We start from the raw sequence: 17,523 nt of genomic DNA on the forward strand, positions 1-17,523 counted from the left end.
GCGTTGACAGTCTGCCTTGGATGACCATGTCGATTCGGAGAAATTCATAAAGATTGCGCTAATGCAGGGAAAACTTACGCACGCGATCAGAGCGTTTCAAACCATATCATCGTTCCATCCGTGCTTTCGTCCTACACTGTGCGACAACAAAACCAGCCCTGGGGGGGATTACAAGTCCCGTTACTGAATGAGGACGGAATAGACATGATTGGTGGCGTTCCTCGGGGCACTCAGCGAAATTAAAGACACACGTGTGCCTTGGCAGGCTACTAAAATTGCCCTAGGAAGTTCTAAGGTTGATTACTGGCCCCAGATGTGGAGCCTTCATCGCAATATCAACATTGTCATCGCCATTCACCGCATCGATCTTTTCCTATTGCCAGACCATGGACCTTCCGCCAGTGAAGAGGACCATCTAGTGCGCATTCATGGGGCACAGATCATCCAAATGTCCCCAATAAGCTTTCTTGCATAGGCAGCCGACACAGGGACTGCCAAGCCCCACGAGACACAGTCATGTTGATTCGACTTGTATACAGACATATAGACATTCGCAGAGTCTTGGATTTCCAACGCCATCCGCATATCATACTCCCCAATCAATCTAGATAGTTTCATGAAGTAACGAGTGCTCGGCTATCAATACGAGATCCACTGCCATAAAAAGGTCAGAAGAATACATGAGATAAAAACGTCATAAGACAATGCCATAATGCATGAAGGCCAATCAATGAGACATTCAACCCAAATGGTCGGATGGAGATTCGATCTCATTGTCTTGTATGTAGGTTTCCCCAACCCCCAATCCCTTTGGTATGGAACCGGTCGTCCGGTCTGGGAACTCGCCGGTAGGAGGTGAAGTACTAACAACGAATGAGACAACCTTTGGTTCATCGTTGGTTCATCGTCACTTCATTTGTCTTCTAAGTCCTCTCCTATGGCTGCAAGTAAAGACATATTGCAATGGTATATTATGAGTAGCTGGTGAATGATTAGATTGCGAGTAATCACCCAGGTAGACCTCGACATTGCGAGAGCAAATGAAGCCCATGTTGTCCCCTGGAGTCTTCTCCCAATAGTCAAGTCGGTGGCCATAATAAAGCATGGCCGAGTTGAAACATGATATTTGTACTCGACCGATGCCTGTCTATCTCTCATCTAGGCTCTGATGTGGCATCAAGGAAGACTAACAAGGCCGAGTCGCATTAATATCTTCAGAGACGGACAGTAGCCGGGGATACATACATACCTACCTAGGTCCCATCCATCGTTGGCATAGGTGAATTTAGCAGTGGATCTAGACGCCTTCAAGGTATGGTCCTTTTCGGAGAAGACTGTCAGCACTCGGTGTATGCTTGGCCCTGATGGCTCAATTCTTCATAGTAAATAGCATCGAAAATCTCTCATCCCAGACTACGACTACTATTGTTGTGCAGGATCCTGGCTAGACAGGTCGGTCTCGCGAGTTGGAAGAGTGTCAGGCCTAGCAGGGCATTGGAATTGCTGCCACAGAGGGAAGGAGCGACCCTTGAAGTGAAGTCATATGTTGAGACGTGCGCGCCTTCCTAAACGGGGACCTCAGGGTCTATATAAACCCCCTTCTCCCCCCTCCCCCCCTCTTTTTCTTTTTCTCTTCTTCATCTCCCCAACTACTATTTCATCGATCACCCCTGGTCCATCAACTTTTCCATCATCAGCTTGGGTCCCACAGCTTCCTCCTTCATCTCTGCATCCAGGTCCCCTCGCCTCACATCCTCTTATCATCTGACTCATGATGCCCTTGTCTATTGGTAAGTCTACGTGCCCCCCTTTTTCTATCACAGACTTTCATTGACCAAGTCTTACTTGCAGACCAAAAGTCACATCAACTTCCATGCTCTGGCTTGCCATCTCTTATGTCTACTACAAGTTGTAAGTCTCCATGTCTATAAGGCTCCATCCTTCCCTCGACCGACCTTGACCCTCTTCCACCTTCCACCCTCTCCCGCCTTCCACCTTCCATCCTCTCCCACCTTCCATCCTCTCCCACCTTCCATCCTCTCCCACCTTCCATCCTCTCCCACCTTCCACCTTCCACCCTCTCCCACCTTCCACCTTCCACCCTCTCCCACCTTCCATCCTCTCCCACCTTCCACCCTCTCCCACCTTCCACACTCTCCCACCTTTTGTCTGATCTGTGCATGGAACAGTCTTTCCACCCGGTCTTCCAACACCTGGAACCACTTAGTCCTCTCGCCACCTATGTCTTTGTCCCAGATGGCACAAATCAAGGTATATACTTGCATCAGTCTTATGCTCTCTGCACCAAGCAATTTTCTGCTTACTGTTCATAAGTACTCTCATCTGTATAGATTGGGACTGACACTGCCACAGCGCTGAAACAATCCCAGCTTTCAATCCATGTTCTTCAATCTTCAATCTTCAATCTCCAGTCTTCAATCTTCAATCTTCAATCTTCAATCTTCAATCTTCAATCTTCATTCTTCATTCTTGATCTCCAGTCTTCATTATTCTTTCTTCATCCCCAGTCTTCAATCTTTGTTCAATCTTCTTCAATCTTCAATCTCCAGTCTTCAATCTTCAATCTTCATTCTTGATCTCCAGTCTTCATTATTCTTTCTTCATCCCCAGTCTTCAATCTTTGTTCAATCTTCTTCAATCTCCAATCTCCAGTCTCCAGTCTTCAATCTTCTTCAATCTTCTTTCTTCATCTCCAGTCTTCATCTCCAGTCTTCATCTCCAGTCTTCATCTCCAGTCTTCATCTCCAGTCTTCATCTCCAGTCTTGATTATTTATTGTTCATCCCCAGTCTTCAATCTTTGTTCAATCTTCTTCGAACTTCAATCTCCAATCTCCAGTCTCCAGTCTCCAGTCTCCAGTCTCCAGTCTCCAGTCTCCAGTCTCCAGTCTTCAATCTTCAATCTTCTTCAATCTTCATTCTTGTTCTCCAGTCTCCAGTCTTCAATCTTCAATCTTCTCCAATCTTCTTCAATCTTCTTCAATCTTCATTCTTGTTCTCCAGTCTTCAATCTTCAATCTTCAATCTTCTTCAATCTTCTTCAATCTTCATTCTTGTTCTCCAGTCTTCAATCTTCAATCTTCAATCTTCATTCTTGTTCTCCAGTCTTCAATCTTCAATCTTCAATCTCCAGTCTCCAGTCTCCAGTCTCCAATCTTCTTCAATCGTCATTCTTCATCTCCAGTCTCCAGTCTTCAGTCTTCAGTCTTCAGTCTTCAGTCTTCAGTCTTCAGTCTTTCTCGGTCAATTCTCTTTCCAACACCATCCACCGACGCTCTCAATCCATTCTAGCAACTGTGCCGTGGCGGGTCTCAACAAGACTTCAGGACAATCGGCACAGTCTGCTTCGACAATTCCTTCCATCCACGCTCCTTCCCACCGATGCTTTCGAACCCTTTCAGCAACTGTGCCGTGGCGGGTCTCAACAAGACTTCAGGACAATCGGCACAGTCTGCTTCGACAATTCCTTCCATCCACGCTCCTTCCCACCGATGCTTTCGAACCCTTTCAGCAACTGTGCCGTGGCGGGTCTCAACAAGACTTCAGGACAATCGGCACAGTCTGCTTCGACAATTCCTTCCATCCACGCTCCTTCCCACCGATGCTTTCGAACCCTTCCAGCAACTGTGCCGTGGCGGGTCTCAACAAGACTTCAGGACAATCGGCACAGTCTGCTTCGACAATTCCTTCCATCCACGCTCCTTCCCACCGATGCTTTCGAACCCTTCTAGCAACTGTGCCGTGGCGGGTCTCAATAGGACTTCAGGACAATCGGCACAGTCTGCTTCGACAATTCCTCGATATCACGTCCTTCGATCCACGTTCTTTGGTCTTCGTTCGGCGATCCTTCTAGCAGCTGTGACCGTGGCGGGTTTCAATGAAATTTCAGGACAATCGGCACAGTCTGCTTCAACAATTCCTTCCACCCATTCTCGTCCTTCCATCCATATTCTTCCGTCTACGTCCTCCCGTCTACGTTTTTCGATCCTTCCCAACAGCTGTGGCCGTGGCGGGTTTCAATGAAACTTCAGGACAATCGGCACAGTTTGCTTCGACAATTCCTCAATATCACGTCCTTCGATCCACGTTCTTTGGTCTTCGTTCTCCGATCCTTCTAGCAACTGTGACCGTGGCGGGTTTCAATAAAACTTCAGGACAATCGGCACAGTCTGCTTCGACAATTCCTTCCAAGCACGCTCCTTCCCACCGATGCTTTCGCAACCATTCAGCAACTGTGACCGTGGCGGGTTTCAATAAAACTTCAGGACAATCGGCACAGTCTGCTTCGACAATTCCTTCCAGCCACGCTCCTTCCCACCGATGCTTTCGAAACCATTCAGCAACTGTGACCGTGGCGGGTTTCAATGAAACCTCAGGACAATCGGCACAGTCTGCTTCAACAATTTCTTTCACCCGTGCTCCCTTCCAGCCACGCTCCCTCCCACCCACGCTTTCGAACCCTTTCAGCAACTGTGCCGTGGCGGGTTTCAATGAAACTTCAGGACAATCGGCACAGTCTGCTTCGACAGTTCCTTCCAACTACGCTTTCCGACCGAAGCTTTCGAACCCTTCCATCTACGTCCTCGAATCCTTTCCAGTAACTGTGCCGTGGCGGGTTTCAATGAAACTTCAGGACAATCGGCACAGTTTGCTCGGACAACAATTACTCCCATCGACGTCTCTATCCAATATCCTCGGACGCTTCCCAGTAGCTGTGACCGTGGCGGGTCTCAAGACTTCAGGACAATCGGTACAGTCTGCTTCGACAGTTCCTTCCAACTACGCTTTCCGACCGAAGCTTTCGAACCCTTCCATCTACGTCCTCGAATCCTTTCCAGTAACTGTGCCGTGGCGGGTTTCAATGAAACTTCAGGACAATCGGCACAGTTTGCTCGGACAACAATTACTCCCATCGACGTCTCTATCCAATATCCTCGGACGCTTCCCAGTAGCTGTGACCGTGGCGGGTCTCAAGACTTCAGGACAATCGGTACAGTCTGCTTCGACAGTTCCTTCCAACTACGCTTTCCGACCGAAGCTTTCGAACCCTTCCATCTACGTCCTCGAATCCTTTCCAGTAACTGTGCCGTGGCGGGTTTCAATGAAACTTCAGGACAATCGGCACAGTTTGCTCGGACAACAATTACTCCCATCGACGTCTCTATCCAATATCCTCGGACGCTTCCCAGTAGCTGTGACCGTGGCGGGTCTCAAGACTTCAGGACAATCGGTACAGTCTGCTTCGACAGTTCCTTCGAACTACGCTTTCCGACCACGCTTTCGAACCCTTCCATCTACGTCCTCGAATCCTTTCCAGCAACTGTGCCGTGGCCGGTTTCAATAAAACTTCAGGACAATCGGCACAGTCTGCTTCGACAATTCCTTCCAGCCACGCTCCTTCCCACCGATGCTTTCGAAACCATTCAGCAACTGTGACCGTGGCGGGTTTCAATGAAACTTCAGGACAATCGGCACAGTCTGCTTCAACAATTTCTTTCAACTGTGCTCCCTTCCAGCCACGCTCCCTCCCACCGACGCTTTCGAACCCTTCTAGCAACTGTGCCGTGGCGAGTCTCAATAAGACTTCAGGACAATCGGCACAGTGTGTACCAACAACAAGTCTCTCTATCGACATTCCCACACCTTTTCCAGCAGTTGTGACCGTGGCGGGTTTCCATGAAACTTCAGGACAATCGGCACAGTCTGCTTCAATAATTCCTTCAATCCATGCTTTCAATCCACGTCGTTGAATCCATCGTTTGAACCCTTCTAGCAACTGTGACCGTGGCGGGTCTCAATACGACTTCAGGACCATCTTTGAATCATGAACATTATCATCTCAATCACTATCAAATCAGTCAAAAGTGAAACCGAAGAGACCGGAGGAGAGGGGGAGAAATCAAAAGAAAGGAAGGAAGATGAAAGATGCATAGTCAATGGGAAAAGAGAACTCAATTTTGGTAAGATTTGCAGCCCCAGTTCCAGGTTTCTTCAAAGCTAATCCAATATCACAGTTTCCTTCCAGTCCCACTGGGGTTTTTTCAATCCCTTCCAATCCAACCACGACCGTTCGTGCAACCAACAGACTTCATGATCTATCTTCTTTCAGGAGGTGTGCAATTGACAAAACGCTACACATTTCCAAAACTCGATATCTTCTGGTTGAGATTTTCTAGTGACACCAAAAAATAAAAAATAAAAAAGCTTTCACTTCTCTTTTCACTTCGTTACATTTCACAAAAACCATCGCTTGCTTCCTTCATCCTCTGAAAGCACCCAAAATGAAGACTAATACATCCTGATTTCAGACATGAACGACAAAACACCAATCACTTTCTGATACACAATATACTCTGCAACATCAAGGAACCTTGCAAAGTTTCTGGGCAGTCCCTGTGGCTTTGAAAGTTTATCCCACCAGCATACTCCTGGACAGCCTCAAACGAAAACAAAGGCCCACGTCCGAGTGCCACAGTTCTGAAAAGATTATTGGCAGAGGGTCATGGAATCACTCGATGGGATGATGTCACCTTGAGACACAATCAATTGGCCCTGCTCTTCATCATGGAATGGACTTTACATCTTGTGACCGGAGAAGAATACGGAAATCCTGGGATGGGGAATTTTGCTTGGGATTGCTGGGAATATTGAAGGACGTGGGACGATTTCGTTGACTACATGTACTGAGTGCACTCAACCAATAATTGCTGGTATTTGTTGGATTTGAAAACCTCAACTCCCATCCATGGAGGTTATCGACATTCTTGTGTCGACACTTGCCACTCACGATCAGAGTTGGAAATGGGGTTATTCTTCGGATGAAGTGGCTTTCAGTTTTTCTATATTTAGTAGTCTTTTCGGTGGGACAGCGAACTGTTCAATGCAAAAGAATCAAAGCCGTTATCTTCAATTGCACAGCCTTAAGACTCGTGAATAATTTCACGGCACTGTGATTTAGGTCGACTCGTACATATTAAAAGAGATGCCTGTGTGCCTTGATGCCTGAATAAACTGTGGGGTCAATCCGAACAAAATAATTAAACCCTCCCCCCGCATGAGCGTAAAGCTCCCTAAACAGCACAATGTCCCTAATTCCCGAGAATCAAGACCTCGCCGAAGAAATTGAAGCGGTCAATGCCATCTATGAACCCAATACAGTAACCGTGACTCGCACAAACCCCCCGCACACGGCAACCAACAACACCCTCGACCTAGGAACCCCCATGCACTCCAACAATGTCCACACCACAGTCATAACCCTCCAAATCCCCGAACAGCAGCACATATCCTTCATTCTTGGCTTCGAGGCCTCATACCCAGACTCCCGACCCGCAGTACTGGGAACAGCATCCACTGCCGCCCGCGGGGAGGGCAAGATCGCCGTCGATGTATTAGAAGATATCATCCGGCGAACATGGCAAGCCGGCGCCGTATGTCTATTCGACGTAATCAGCGAAGCAGTCGACGTGTTCCCCGAATTGAGGATCGGCCAAGACGAAGTTCTGGGACCCTCACAGACAGCGACTGTGGACGAATCTACGGAAGCCTTTGAATCGTTGTCGCTGCGCGATGCGTTCGGCCTCGATACTCCACCGGACTGGATCCTCTCGGATGTTGTCACGGAGAAGAAGTCAGTTTTCGTGGGTCGGGTTGCGCATGTCACATCCCTAGCGCAGGCGCAGGCTTTTCTGGATCATCTTACGGCCACTGATCGCAAGGTTGCGGCTGCAACGCATAATATTAGTGCATGGCGCATTCGGGAGAGAAAGAGTGGTGCGGATGAAGAGACAGTTGTTCAGGATTATGACGATGATGGGGAGACTGCTGCTGGAGGGCGATTATTGCATGTTATGCAGTTGATGGATGTGTGGAATGTGGTGGTTGTTGTTACGCGGTGGTTTGGGGGCATTCATCTTGGCCCAGCTCGGTTCCGGCTCATTAATGATGTTGGTCGTGATGCTTTGGTTAAGGGTGGCTTTACAAAGGACAAGGAGGAGACCACGGGTCCGGAAAGGGGGAAGAAGAAGGGCAAGAAATGAGGGGACATTGATTTCCCTGATCATTTTTGATGTTTGTGAGTCTGTACCTCAATTCATTCACATGGGATAATCTGGCCCTGGGGAGGCGAGCAATATGAAACTTCCCGTGTCTACCGTACCAGGGTGCTTGATGAAACCTCGAGCAGGGCATCAATGGCACTAGCACTGCCAGATACGCCTTTCCTTCTGGGGAAGTGACTGAGACTACTCCGCACATGTCGATCTGATGATTCGATATTGCTCACAGTGGAAGAATGGTGATACTTGGCTCACTATGCGGTCCTGTCGGGCAATGCAATGCATGGGGATCCGAACACCAGGATTTTGCCAATGGATTGGTCTTCGCGTTGGAAGCCACGGCGGCATGGGCAGGTTTATGGCTCACATGCAGCTGCAACAAATCTGCTTCGCTGCTCACAAAGGACTCGGTCAATGTGACGGGTTTATGGCGTACCTTTCGAGTAGGCAACGTTGGAAATAACATGAGACAAGCCACAGTAATTCTCTGCTTCGACGAAGTTACATCCTGGGGAATACCGAGTGTGGAAAGACTTGATACTGCCGACTACCGAAGAGTAGGAGTTATATCCCCTAACCTAAGTGGGTCGTTCGGTCCGCTCGATTGGAAATGTCTCCCCATCTCCTTTTCAGGGTTTCCAATATCTCAATGTCTCCAATAATCATCGGTCTATGTATTTCGTACTCCGTAGAAGTGGAACTGAGTTGCGCCAGATATCAGCACACATGCAAGCCGATATGCAGGGTCTCCTACGGAGTACGGCATTTCGCTAACACGCACCGAGTAAGACTGTTATGGGGCGCCTGGTTTGTATGCACTGCTTAATTTTGACGTTATATGCACCGCAGGCGCTTCGATCGAAATAGATTGAAGTAGCCATACACATGCAAAGGGCGAAACCCCGGAGGAGCGACGAGTATTACAACATGGACACATGTGCTACCGCGGAGTCACAGCGACACGAAGTACGAACCTCAAGCCTCTCGGACTTCATTTCCAGATCTCGAATGATCCGAACAGTGTGACATGTTCCTATGAAATTGCAAGGAGTGTCTCACCCGCCAACCCGGTGGTTCCCTGCTATATCCAGACTTGAAGAGTTCACGGCGTAGTCTATGTGAAACAGGTCTCAAAAATGTGGGAGCACGGAGCACTCCGTAGAGGAGTAGCCACTACTCCGTACTCCGTACTCCGAAGTCTCTTTTATTTGATTTCTAGCGGAAATCATGCCTGCTCAATCAAGTGCTAGAGCAGTTGGTGGAGCTGTCATAATGATCCTGGACGTTTATAAAATTATAACGTGTCTACACTGCGATAGGATGTACGGAGTAGAATGTGACGTGGTGACTGAAACGCGATCAGAGTTTGACGCAGAGAACACGTTAAACCAGCGTCATTGAGAGTGCACACCGTTTGGACGTTTAGTCTCGAGAGTGTTAAACTGGGCGTGGACTTGGCAGAGGGGAACAGTTGGGCTGCACTCCACACTCAACTGCCGACGTGAGATGGCATCTGGCAAACAGAACATGCAAGATTTCGTTGGTACTTTTTTTTTCTTGTTTACTTTCACGGCGAGTCGCAGGGCTGCATGATATGCGTTCTGGATTCCCGTACGGAGTACTCTTAGGTTGCAAGGAGGGAGGTCCAACAATCACACTAGGGGGAGGGTGAAGTTCTTGCCACCGAGAATCCCATAATTGGCAGTCGACCCGCTGAGAAAAGCCTGGGCGGCTATACTGACAGCCAATACCCAGAGTGCTTCTGGGCCAGCGGTTGATGGTGCGACAATCCAGGGGGCTTTGACGTTGTACCTTGCGCCAGTGTGGGCGGTGGTTGGTTACTCGCCAGCCGCCCAGTCCGGCGGATCGATGCGAGGTGTCTTTCCGATCGTCCCACTGGTCATCTTTGTTTTGCCCATTCGCTGCATCTGTCGTGGTTTGCAAGTTGCCAACCTCAGTGGAGAGCCAAAATGGGGACTTCTGAAACGTCCCAGCTCTCACCTCCGTTTTGACCCCACTCTGAAGCCTGAAGTACAGGTCAGCCAAACGGATGTCTCTGTCTTGACCTATGGAGATCATTTTCGTTGTGTGTCTGGCTGAGTGCCATGCACGTAGTATCGGTCCATTCAGCGCCTGAGATCCGGGATTCTACTTGGTGCTGCTGGGAAGGCCCGAGAGTTCCCCATGTCGGGATATATATACCTTTAACGCCTAGCTGATCCGGACTTCTTTTTTTTTCTTCTCTTCAAGGTCACTCAGTCTCTTCATTTCTTAGCTTCCCGGTTCGACATCCAGGCTAGTCCTGTGTTACTTTCCTTTCTCTTCTCTATTTTGCCTCTGGCAGGTTCACACATTCCTTTTCTGGAACAATTCTTCTCGTCTTTGACACAGAACAATAAAGAGGCTGTATCAGTTCAATCGACAAAGAGGTTGGATTTAAGCTCATCTTTGAGTCATATTGTTTCATACACTCTGCTACAAAGGTATTGTGATTGTCTGTTTCATGGTTACCTCCGATCTATTGTTGCGTCTGATTGCGGATCTATTGTCGGGAGATTGGTGATCAGATCTATTACACGACATGATGCCTAACGTCAGAGATCGTGGAGTTCATCACTATATCAACTGCTAGATCCCATCTTCCTTCTTGGCCTCACCATCTCTGTCATCCTGAAGCTAACATCCCACGACAGCTCCTCGTTCCTTCCGAAGCCAAGGTCCATTCCTTTTGACCATTTTTGATTCCATTCGTCTGGCACGAATCGAATCCCTTTGCATCCTTCTGTCGAACCAAATTTCAAGAAATCTCACAAAAGTCCAATCAACCATGATGTTCATCCAGTCCACTGTGATGGCTGCCCTGATGGGCCTCTCTATGGTCAATGCCCATATGGTCATGACCTCGCCCTTCCCTTACAGCGAGGATACCCTCAACAACTCTCCTCTCGCCCCAGATGGCAGTGACTTCCCTTGCAAGCTTCGTGAAAACGCCTTCCAGGCCCCAGCCTTTGAGACGATCATCGGCATCGGCGAGTCCTACCCTCTGACCTTCAAGGGCAGCGCTATCCACGGCGGCGGATCCTGCCAGGTCAGTCTGACCACTGATCTCCAACCCTCCAAGTCCTCCGAGTGGAAAGTGATCAAGTCCTTCGAGGGTGGCTGCCCTGCGAACATCGAGGGCAACCTGGCCGCTAACCCTAACGCTCTTGGTGCTTCCACTTTCAACTTTAGCATTCCTGACGGCATCTCCGCTGGCAAGTACACTTTGGCCTGGACTTGGTTCAACCGCATCGGCAACCGCGAGATGTACATGAACTGCGCACCCATCACTGTTTCCGGTGGTGCCTCCAAGCGCTCCCCCGAGGAACTCGAGAGACGCGCTGCAAACTTCCCCTCTATGTTCGTCGCAAATATCAACGGCTGCATGACCAAGGAGAATCTCGATATCCGTTTCCCCCAGGCAGGTGACTATGTCGAGTACGCTGGTAACCCTGCCAATCTCGCCCAGGAGGGTTCCGAGGCTTGCACTGGCGCTGCTTCCTTCGGCGGCGCCGGCAACACTGCTTCCTCCAGCTCTTCCAGCTCTGACTCTGGCTCTAGCTCTGCCTCTAGCTCTGGTTCCTCCGGTTATGACTCCGCTGGTGCTGGTGCTGCTGGTGCTTCTGGCGCTGATTCTGCTGGCTCTGATTCCGCTGGCGCTGGTTCCGCTGGCACTTCTTCCGCGCCTGCGGGAAGCGCTCCTACCCTCTCTGTCTCAGTGTCTGTCGCTTCGGCTGTTCCATCAAACGCATCCGCAGATTTTGAGCCCGCCCCCACAGCTGCTGCCCCAGCTCCTGAATCCAGCTCTGAGTCTTCCGTCTCCGAGTCTGCTAGCGAGTACGGCTCCACTTCCGGCTCCAGCTCCAACTCCAGCTCTGAGTCTTCCGCCTCCGAGTCTGATGGCGAGTATGGCTCCACTTCCGTCTCCAGCTCCAGCTCCAGCTCCGGTGCCTTGACGGGTGCCTGCAGTACCGAGGGTCAGTGGAACTGCATCTCAGGCAGCTCATTCCAGCGCTGCGCTTCTGGCACCTGGACTGTGTCCCAGCCGATGTCGACTGGCACCGAGTGCAACGCCGGTCAAAGCGCAGAACTCGTTGTCGCTGCCTCCAAGAAGGCGCGTCACATTTCAAGCATGCGTTTCCGCAAGCGCAACATCCACGGCTCTCACTTCTCTTAGATACCTGGCAACAAGATCCGCTGGCCTCGGATGTTATGACATTTCTTCATCACTGGATGATATTTTTCTGATGATATTCTTTTCAATTCTTTCTTTGTGCTTTGTTTCATCCCTTCTTTTAGCTCCAAGGTATTCGTACTGGGCTGAACCCTCTTAGATTTCGGTACAATTTATGTCACTTTCATTCTGTACATTTAAGGGGCTAGGAAAATAGGACATCTCATAAGTCTCAATATGAACATAGCTTGGCTGTACTTTGTATCAGTTGAAATAGCAACGCACTTGGGTATTGTATATATGGCATTGTCAGCCGAATATAGAGGTCTGTACGGAGTACTGCTTGGGCAATGATGGTGCCTGTTTCACGTCCACTCGTAGGTTTGTCCCCGTCGTTCTTGGATGACGTTCGTAGATGTCGTTGCGCACTAATGAGACTGGTATCCAAAAGGGCAAAAAGATTGAGGAGGCTCTCCTCCCAGAAGCTGGCCAGGTTTATATCTGAGATGACCCTTTCGAGTTGGTAATAGGTAGGTAGTGTTGACAATGTTCTCATTTCGGACCATCTGCCAGATACACATCAGACCCACTTGTGGGGTTAGCACGTGATCTTTAAGATTAGATAAGTAGGCCAGTGCGCTAAACCGTGTCTAGTAAGAAGGGCTTAGGGTTTGCCGCCCCACAGCGAAATCTCAGTAAGCGAAAAAATCCACCGAGCTTGAAGCCCCCCGAGTCAGAGATTGGATCTTCAACCTCACATCGACACCGACCAGCAACAATGGCCTCCCGCCCGACTGTCTCGATCGCCACGGCTGAGGGCAAGCCCTCCGGGGCCTCCCACCCCCTTCCCTCTGTGTTCTCTGCTCCTATCCGCCCGGATATTGTCCAGTATGGCTCGCCACGAAATTGAAGGATTCACAAATCGATGGAGGGGAAGTGCTGACGGTCGCTCTACAGGCAGGTTCACACCGGTATGGCCAAGAACAAGCGCCAGCCCTACGCCGTGAGCGAGAAGGCTGGTGAACAGACCTCTGCTGAGTCCTGGGGTACCGGTACGTGAAATTGGCCCAATTTTCGAGATTGGGAGAATCAGATCCGAACTCGCAAAGAGATTTGCGATCATCAAATTCTTCGGGATGGAGAACGTAGCGCTGACTAGATTGTTTCGATTGATTAGGTCGTGCTGTTGCCCGTATCCCCCGTGTCTCCGGTGGTGGTACCCACCGTGCCGGCCAGGCTGCCTTCGGTAACCAGTGCCGTTCCGGTCGTATGTTCGCCCCTACCAAGGTCTGGCGCAAGTGGCACCAGAAGGTCAACGTTGGCCAGCGGTATGTTGAATCTACGAAGAATTGGAACGCCCGGGAAAGAACGACAAAGAACTAATAATTTCCCGCCAACAGTCGTTTCGCTACCGCCTCCGCTCTGGCTGCTTCTGCCTCCCCCGCTCTGCTCTTCGCTCGCGGTCACCGTGTCGCCAACGTCCCCGAGGTTCCCCTCGTCGTTGACTCCAAGGTCTTCGAGGGTGCTGCTCTGACCAAGACCAAGGCTGCCATCGCTCTCCTCCAGGCTGTCGGTGCCGGTCCCGATCTCGTCAAGGTCCAGAAGTCCCGCAAGATGCGCGCCGGTAAGGGTAAGCTCCGTAACCGCCGCTTCCGCCAGCGCCGCGGTCCCCTCGTTGTCTACAACCCCGAGACCGACGGCAAGGACCTCGTCAAGGCCTTCCGCAACATCCCCGGTGTTGAGACCTCCCCCGTCTTCTCCCTCAACCTCCTCCAGCTCGCCCCCGGTGGTCACCTCGGCCGCTTCGTCATCTGGACCTCCTCCGCCTTCCAGGCCCTCGACCAGGTCTACGGCACCACCACCACCCCCTCGGCTCTCAAGCGGGATTACCTCCTGCCCTCCAACCTGGTTGCCAACGCCGATATCACCCGCCTCATCAACTCTTCTGAAATCCAGTCCGTCCTCCGCGCCCCCAAGGGTGAGGCCCGCACCAAGCGTGTCAACGTCCAGAAGAAGAACCCTCTCCGCAACAAGCAGGTCATGCTCCGCCTCAACCCCTACGCCGCTGCCTACTCCAAGCAGAAGCTTGGCCAGCAGACCGTCGAGGGTGGCAAGCCTACTGCTCCTGCTGAGACTTTCCTCGCCACTCTCTACGAGAACTAAGCGGGTTTCTCTCTTCTGCTAGCTCTTTGTTAACGGTTGGTTGGCAAAATGGTAGTCAGCAAAAATGAATTCAATGCCTTTTTTGCAATACCCATGGGTCTATTTGGAGTAGTAATGTGATCGGTTCTATGTTCTTATTATGTGGCCCTCGAAATCTCTGTATCTTGCCTGGTAAGTCTTGTAGATGTGTAGGTTGGGTGTTTGTTTTCTGTGGTCCCATGTATCCTTTGGATCAGCTCGGTATTCCCCATACATCTGGCGATGATCTTCGAGAGATTGGCGTCGGCATGGATCCATGGATCCACCGGGGCTCTTTGGGTACGATATGTAGATGCTTTTGCCAACGCTCACGAGGGAAACATTGATGTTTATCTACAGGACATTTGTCTTGGCTTATTCACATATCGTGCCTTCAAGGCACCGGCCATCCGCGTCATCCGTCCGAGTATCGTCCTCTGTGTGGGACAGTGTAGGTATGTACCTACATGCTCGGGCGTTGGGTGTCACAATCCAACGAAGGAGCCTCAGCATGTCTCTCTTACAGGATAGGTATCAACATCTGCAGCACTTCATGCAATTGACACGATTGTCTAGTTTAATTGAGCGTAGGACTGGGGCGGGGATAGTCTACAAGTGTATATGAAAATATGTGCTCAAAGGATATATATCCGCAACTCATCGACAGTGTTACAAATCTACAGCACAGGCTTCCGAGTGCTCCAAGGATGATGGCCATGGCATAATCGATTCATAAAGTTCCTCAGTAGACGCTCTACGGTTAGACGTAACGCTCTCCGGCTAGACATACGGAAAAAAGCAATCCACCCGAGGCAGTTGTAGATGGAGACGATACAGTCTTTCGTTCTATCGGCAGAAGCAAAACCGGTGGCTTAAACCTTGAAAGTCTTCAACCGTACACCTATATACAGAAGGACCTGGGTATGTATACTCCGTACATACCCGTACAATATCCCAACAAATCCCGCACGCCCTTGGAAATCGTCAAGCACAAGGAACAATGCAGCACCCGAGATATCACATGTTACAAGCTTCTTCAGTGCCCAATCCCAAGGACCTAGGTAATATAACGCCGATGCACATGGAAACAAGTCCCAATGCATAACCTATGCCCCGAAAGCAAGTGAAACATACAGCATCGCTTGCAAAAGGTTCCTGGACTAGCGCGAGTATCCCGACATGACAGCTACACCCACAAATAAACAAAAGGCCGTAGTCCCGCCAGTTCGATCATAAGATATTTATTATTAGTTTCTCGGTTGATCTGTTATTGGCCGAGAACTCGGTAGCGAGGTATAGCAATTTCTGGCACTCGAAATACATACCGGACAGTCTTACTCTTACTCAAGCTGAAACGTCGCGGAGATTTGAGAAGCGTTGACAATGAAGCAGGTTTATTTTATTTCGCGGAATACTTCACATGCGAGTTTTGTTTTGCAATTTATTTTGACTTTGTCTATTTTTTTTGGGGGCCCCGTTCCCGGTGGTCTGGTGCGTTGAGGTGGCGCTCAGAGGCATGAAAGGAACAAGGGAAAAAAAAGTCCAAAAAATAGCAGGACAATGGTATAGAAGCAGAGTTTGCGCCGTTCTCCCGACTGAACGGGTTGTAGGGGTTTCTGTCCCCCTGGGTAGAGACCGGTAATGATGACTCCGTCGCATGCAAAGCGAACTACTCCGTCCATAGGACTATGGTACCTAGGTACGGAGTAGTCACGGAGTACGGAGTACAACCTTGGAAACTAAGCGAGTCGGAGAACCCATACAAAAGCCGATGATCGTCTAAGCGAGCTCCGGTTTAGTACAGTCGGGCACGGAGATCAGGGACGTGCGAGAGCGGATTGCCAAGAACACCGTCAGGGTCCGCGGCTGATAGTCGGAGGTATCTGCGCCCCGGGGCTTCAATAAGGATGTACAGGAGCGAACAAAATGTCCTTTCACTTTTTCTGCACAGCTATTGACCCGAGTGGAGGAGGGTTAGAGTGCTTTTATGATTTGATGACGTCGGGGGATGTCTCAGTCTGGGTTCACACTTGTGGGCAACAATAGGTATTACATAAAAAAAAGACTGGGGTATGATTGATAGATCCAAAGATCCGTATCTTGGTATTCCTCTAGTAAAGCGATAGTTCCGCGCAGGTAAATTGTAAATGCAACATCGATCAGGTACACGGTAACCGAGATCCTCGATCGGAGGGGAACTCGCCGCCCCGAAAGGGTTACGTTGAAAAAGCACGCAAACGAGAAAAAGCCAAAAAAAGAAAGTAAGAACGTGCAAAGGGCAGTTTCGGTAAGATCAACCGAACATAAGCTGCACGAGCAAGGAGAGACTGTACTCCGTACTCCGTACTCCGTACGGAGGTATGTGCCTACTGCATGGATATATGGGATATCCTTTCTCACCAGCACCGGAATGGCTGTAGTGCACTGATGGGGTGTCTCTATTCGCAGATCACGAAGCGGGTGTACTCTAAGTATAGACATGTCTCACCTAACACGAATCGGTTCAGGGGTGCGGACCAAAGCGCCTTGCGCTATCGGGAGTCAATCCGACACTAAGGGCTCGGTGGATGCAAAACATGAGCTGTTGCAGTAGTAGAGTTGCAATCCAGTAGGATGGGCTAGAAAGGCCAGGAACAAAAGAACACCGTGGCATTTTGGCTCTATCCATTGGGATGGGACGTTGATTTTTCTTTATTTTCCAACGCATCACGCCATACCATTTTTGGGTCACTCCGTAGACTGCAGGGGGATATATTGCACTCTGTTCCTGAATCCTGTGTAAAGATCTGTCTGAGATTCTACGGAGTGTACTCCGTGTAGCTTGGAAGATATACATAGCACGTCTGTATGTTCTGTATACTGTTGTGGATCGGTATTGGGTCGGAGAAACTTGGTTCCGTTGAGCATTGGCTGCTCCAAACTGCCGAGTTGGAGTTTAACGGGAAAGTCCCGAGGCTTGGAAAAGTGAAGAGAAAAAGAAAAAAAAGAAAAGAAAAAAGAAAAAAACTCAATTAAAGAGCTTCGGACGTCATTCCATCGCAGGCTTTCCCTAG

General features: G+C 49.8%; 4 protein-coding genes across 4 annotated transcripts; all 4 read left to right on the plus strand.

Annotated features, from left to right (window-relative positions):
• Positions 1 to 2,241: 2,241 nt before the first annotated feature.
• Positions 2,242 to 5,363, plus strand: N7457_001768 (uncharacterized protein; the record flags this gene model as incomplete). Its single annotated transcript, XM_057172814.1, has 3 exons — positions 2,242 to 2,271; positions 3,311 to 3,995; positions 4,018 to 5,363. 3 exons carry the CDS (start codon positions 2,242 to 2,244, stop codon positions 5,361 to 5,363), a joined length of 2,061 nt encoding a protein of 686 aa, XP_057036717.1.
• A 1,738-nt stretch (positions 5,364 to 7,101) lies between these two features.
• On the plus strand, positions 7,102 to 8,058 carry N7457_001769 (IMPACT family protein; the record flags this gene model as incomplete). Its single annotated transcript, XM_057172815.1, has 1 exon — positions 7,102 to 8,058. The coding sequence occupies one exon, from the start codon at positions 7,102 to 7,104 to the stop codon at positions 8,056 to 8,058; it is 957 nt and encodes a 318-aa protein (XP_057036718.1).
• A 2,845-nt stretch (positions 8,059 to 10,903) lies between these two features.
• On the plus strand, positions 10,904 to 12,292 carry N7457_001770 (lytic polysaccharide monooxygenase AA11 family protein; the record flags this gene model as incomplete). The annotated part of the gene is made up of 1 exon (XM_057172816.1): positions 10,904 to 12,292. The coding sequence occupies one exon, from the start codon at positions 10,904 to 10,906 to the stop codon at positions 12,290 to 12,292; it is 1,389 nt and encodes a 462-aa protein (XP_057036719.1).
• Positions 12,293 to 13,067: 775 nt separating this feature from the next.
• Positions 13,068 to 14,452, plus strand: N7457_001771 (60S ribosomal protein uL4; the record flags this gene model as incomplete). The annotated part of the gene is made up of 4 exons (XM_057172817.1): positions 13,068 to 13,177; positions 13,247 to 13,341; positions 13,467 to 13,617; positions 13,690 to 14,452. The coding sequence occupies 4 exons, from the start codon at positions 13,068 to 13,070 to the stop codon at positions 14,450 to 14,452; spliced, it is 1,119 nt and encodes a 372-aa protein (XP_057036720.1).
• Positions 14,453 to 17,523: the final 3,071 nt, after the last annotated feature.

This window comes from Penicillium paradoxum (genome assembly GCF_028828445.1).
Source record: "Penicillium paradoxum strain IBT 22861 chromosome Unknown utg000002l_segment0_segment0, whole genome shotgun sequence".
In the NCBI taxonomy this organism is placed as follows: domain Eukaryota; kingdom Fungi; phylum Ascomycota; class Eurotiomycetes; order Eurotiales; family Aspergillaceae; genus Penicillium; species Penicillium paradoxum.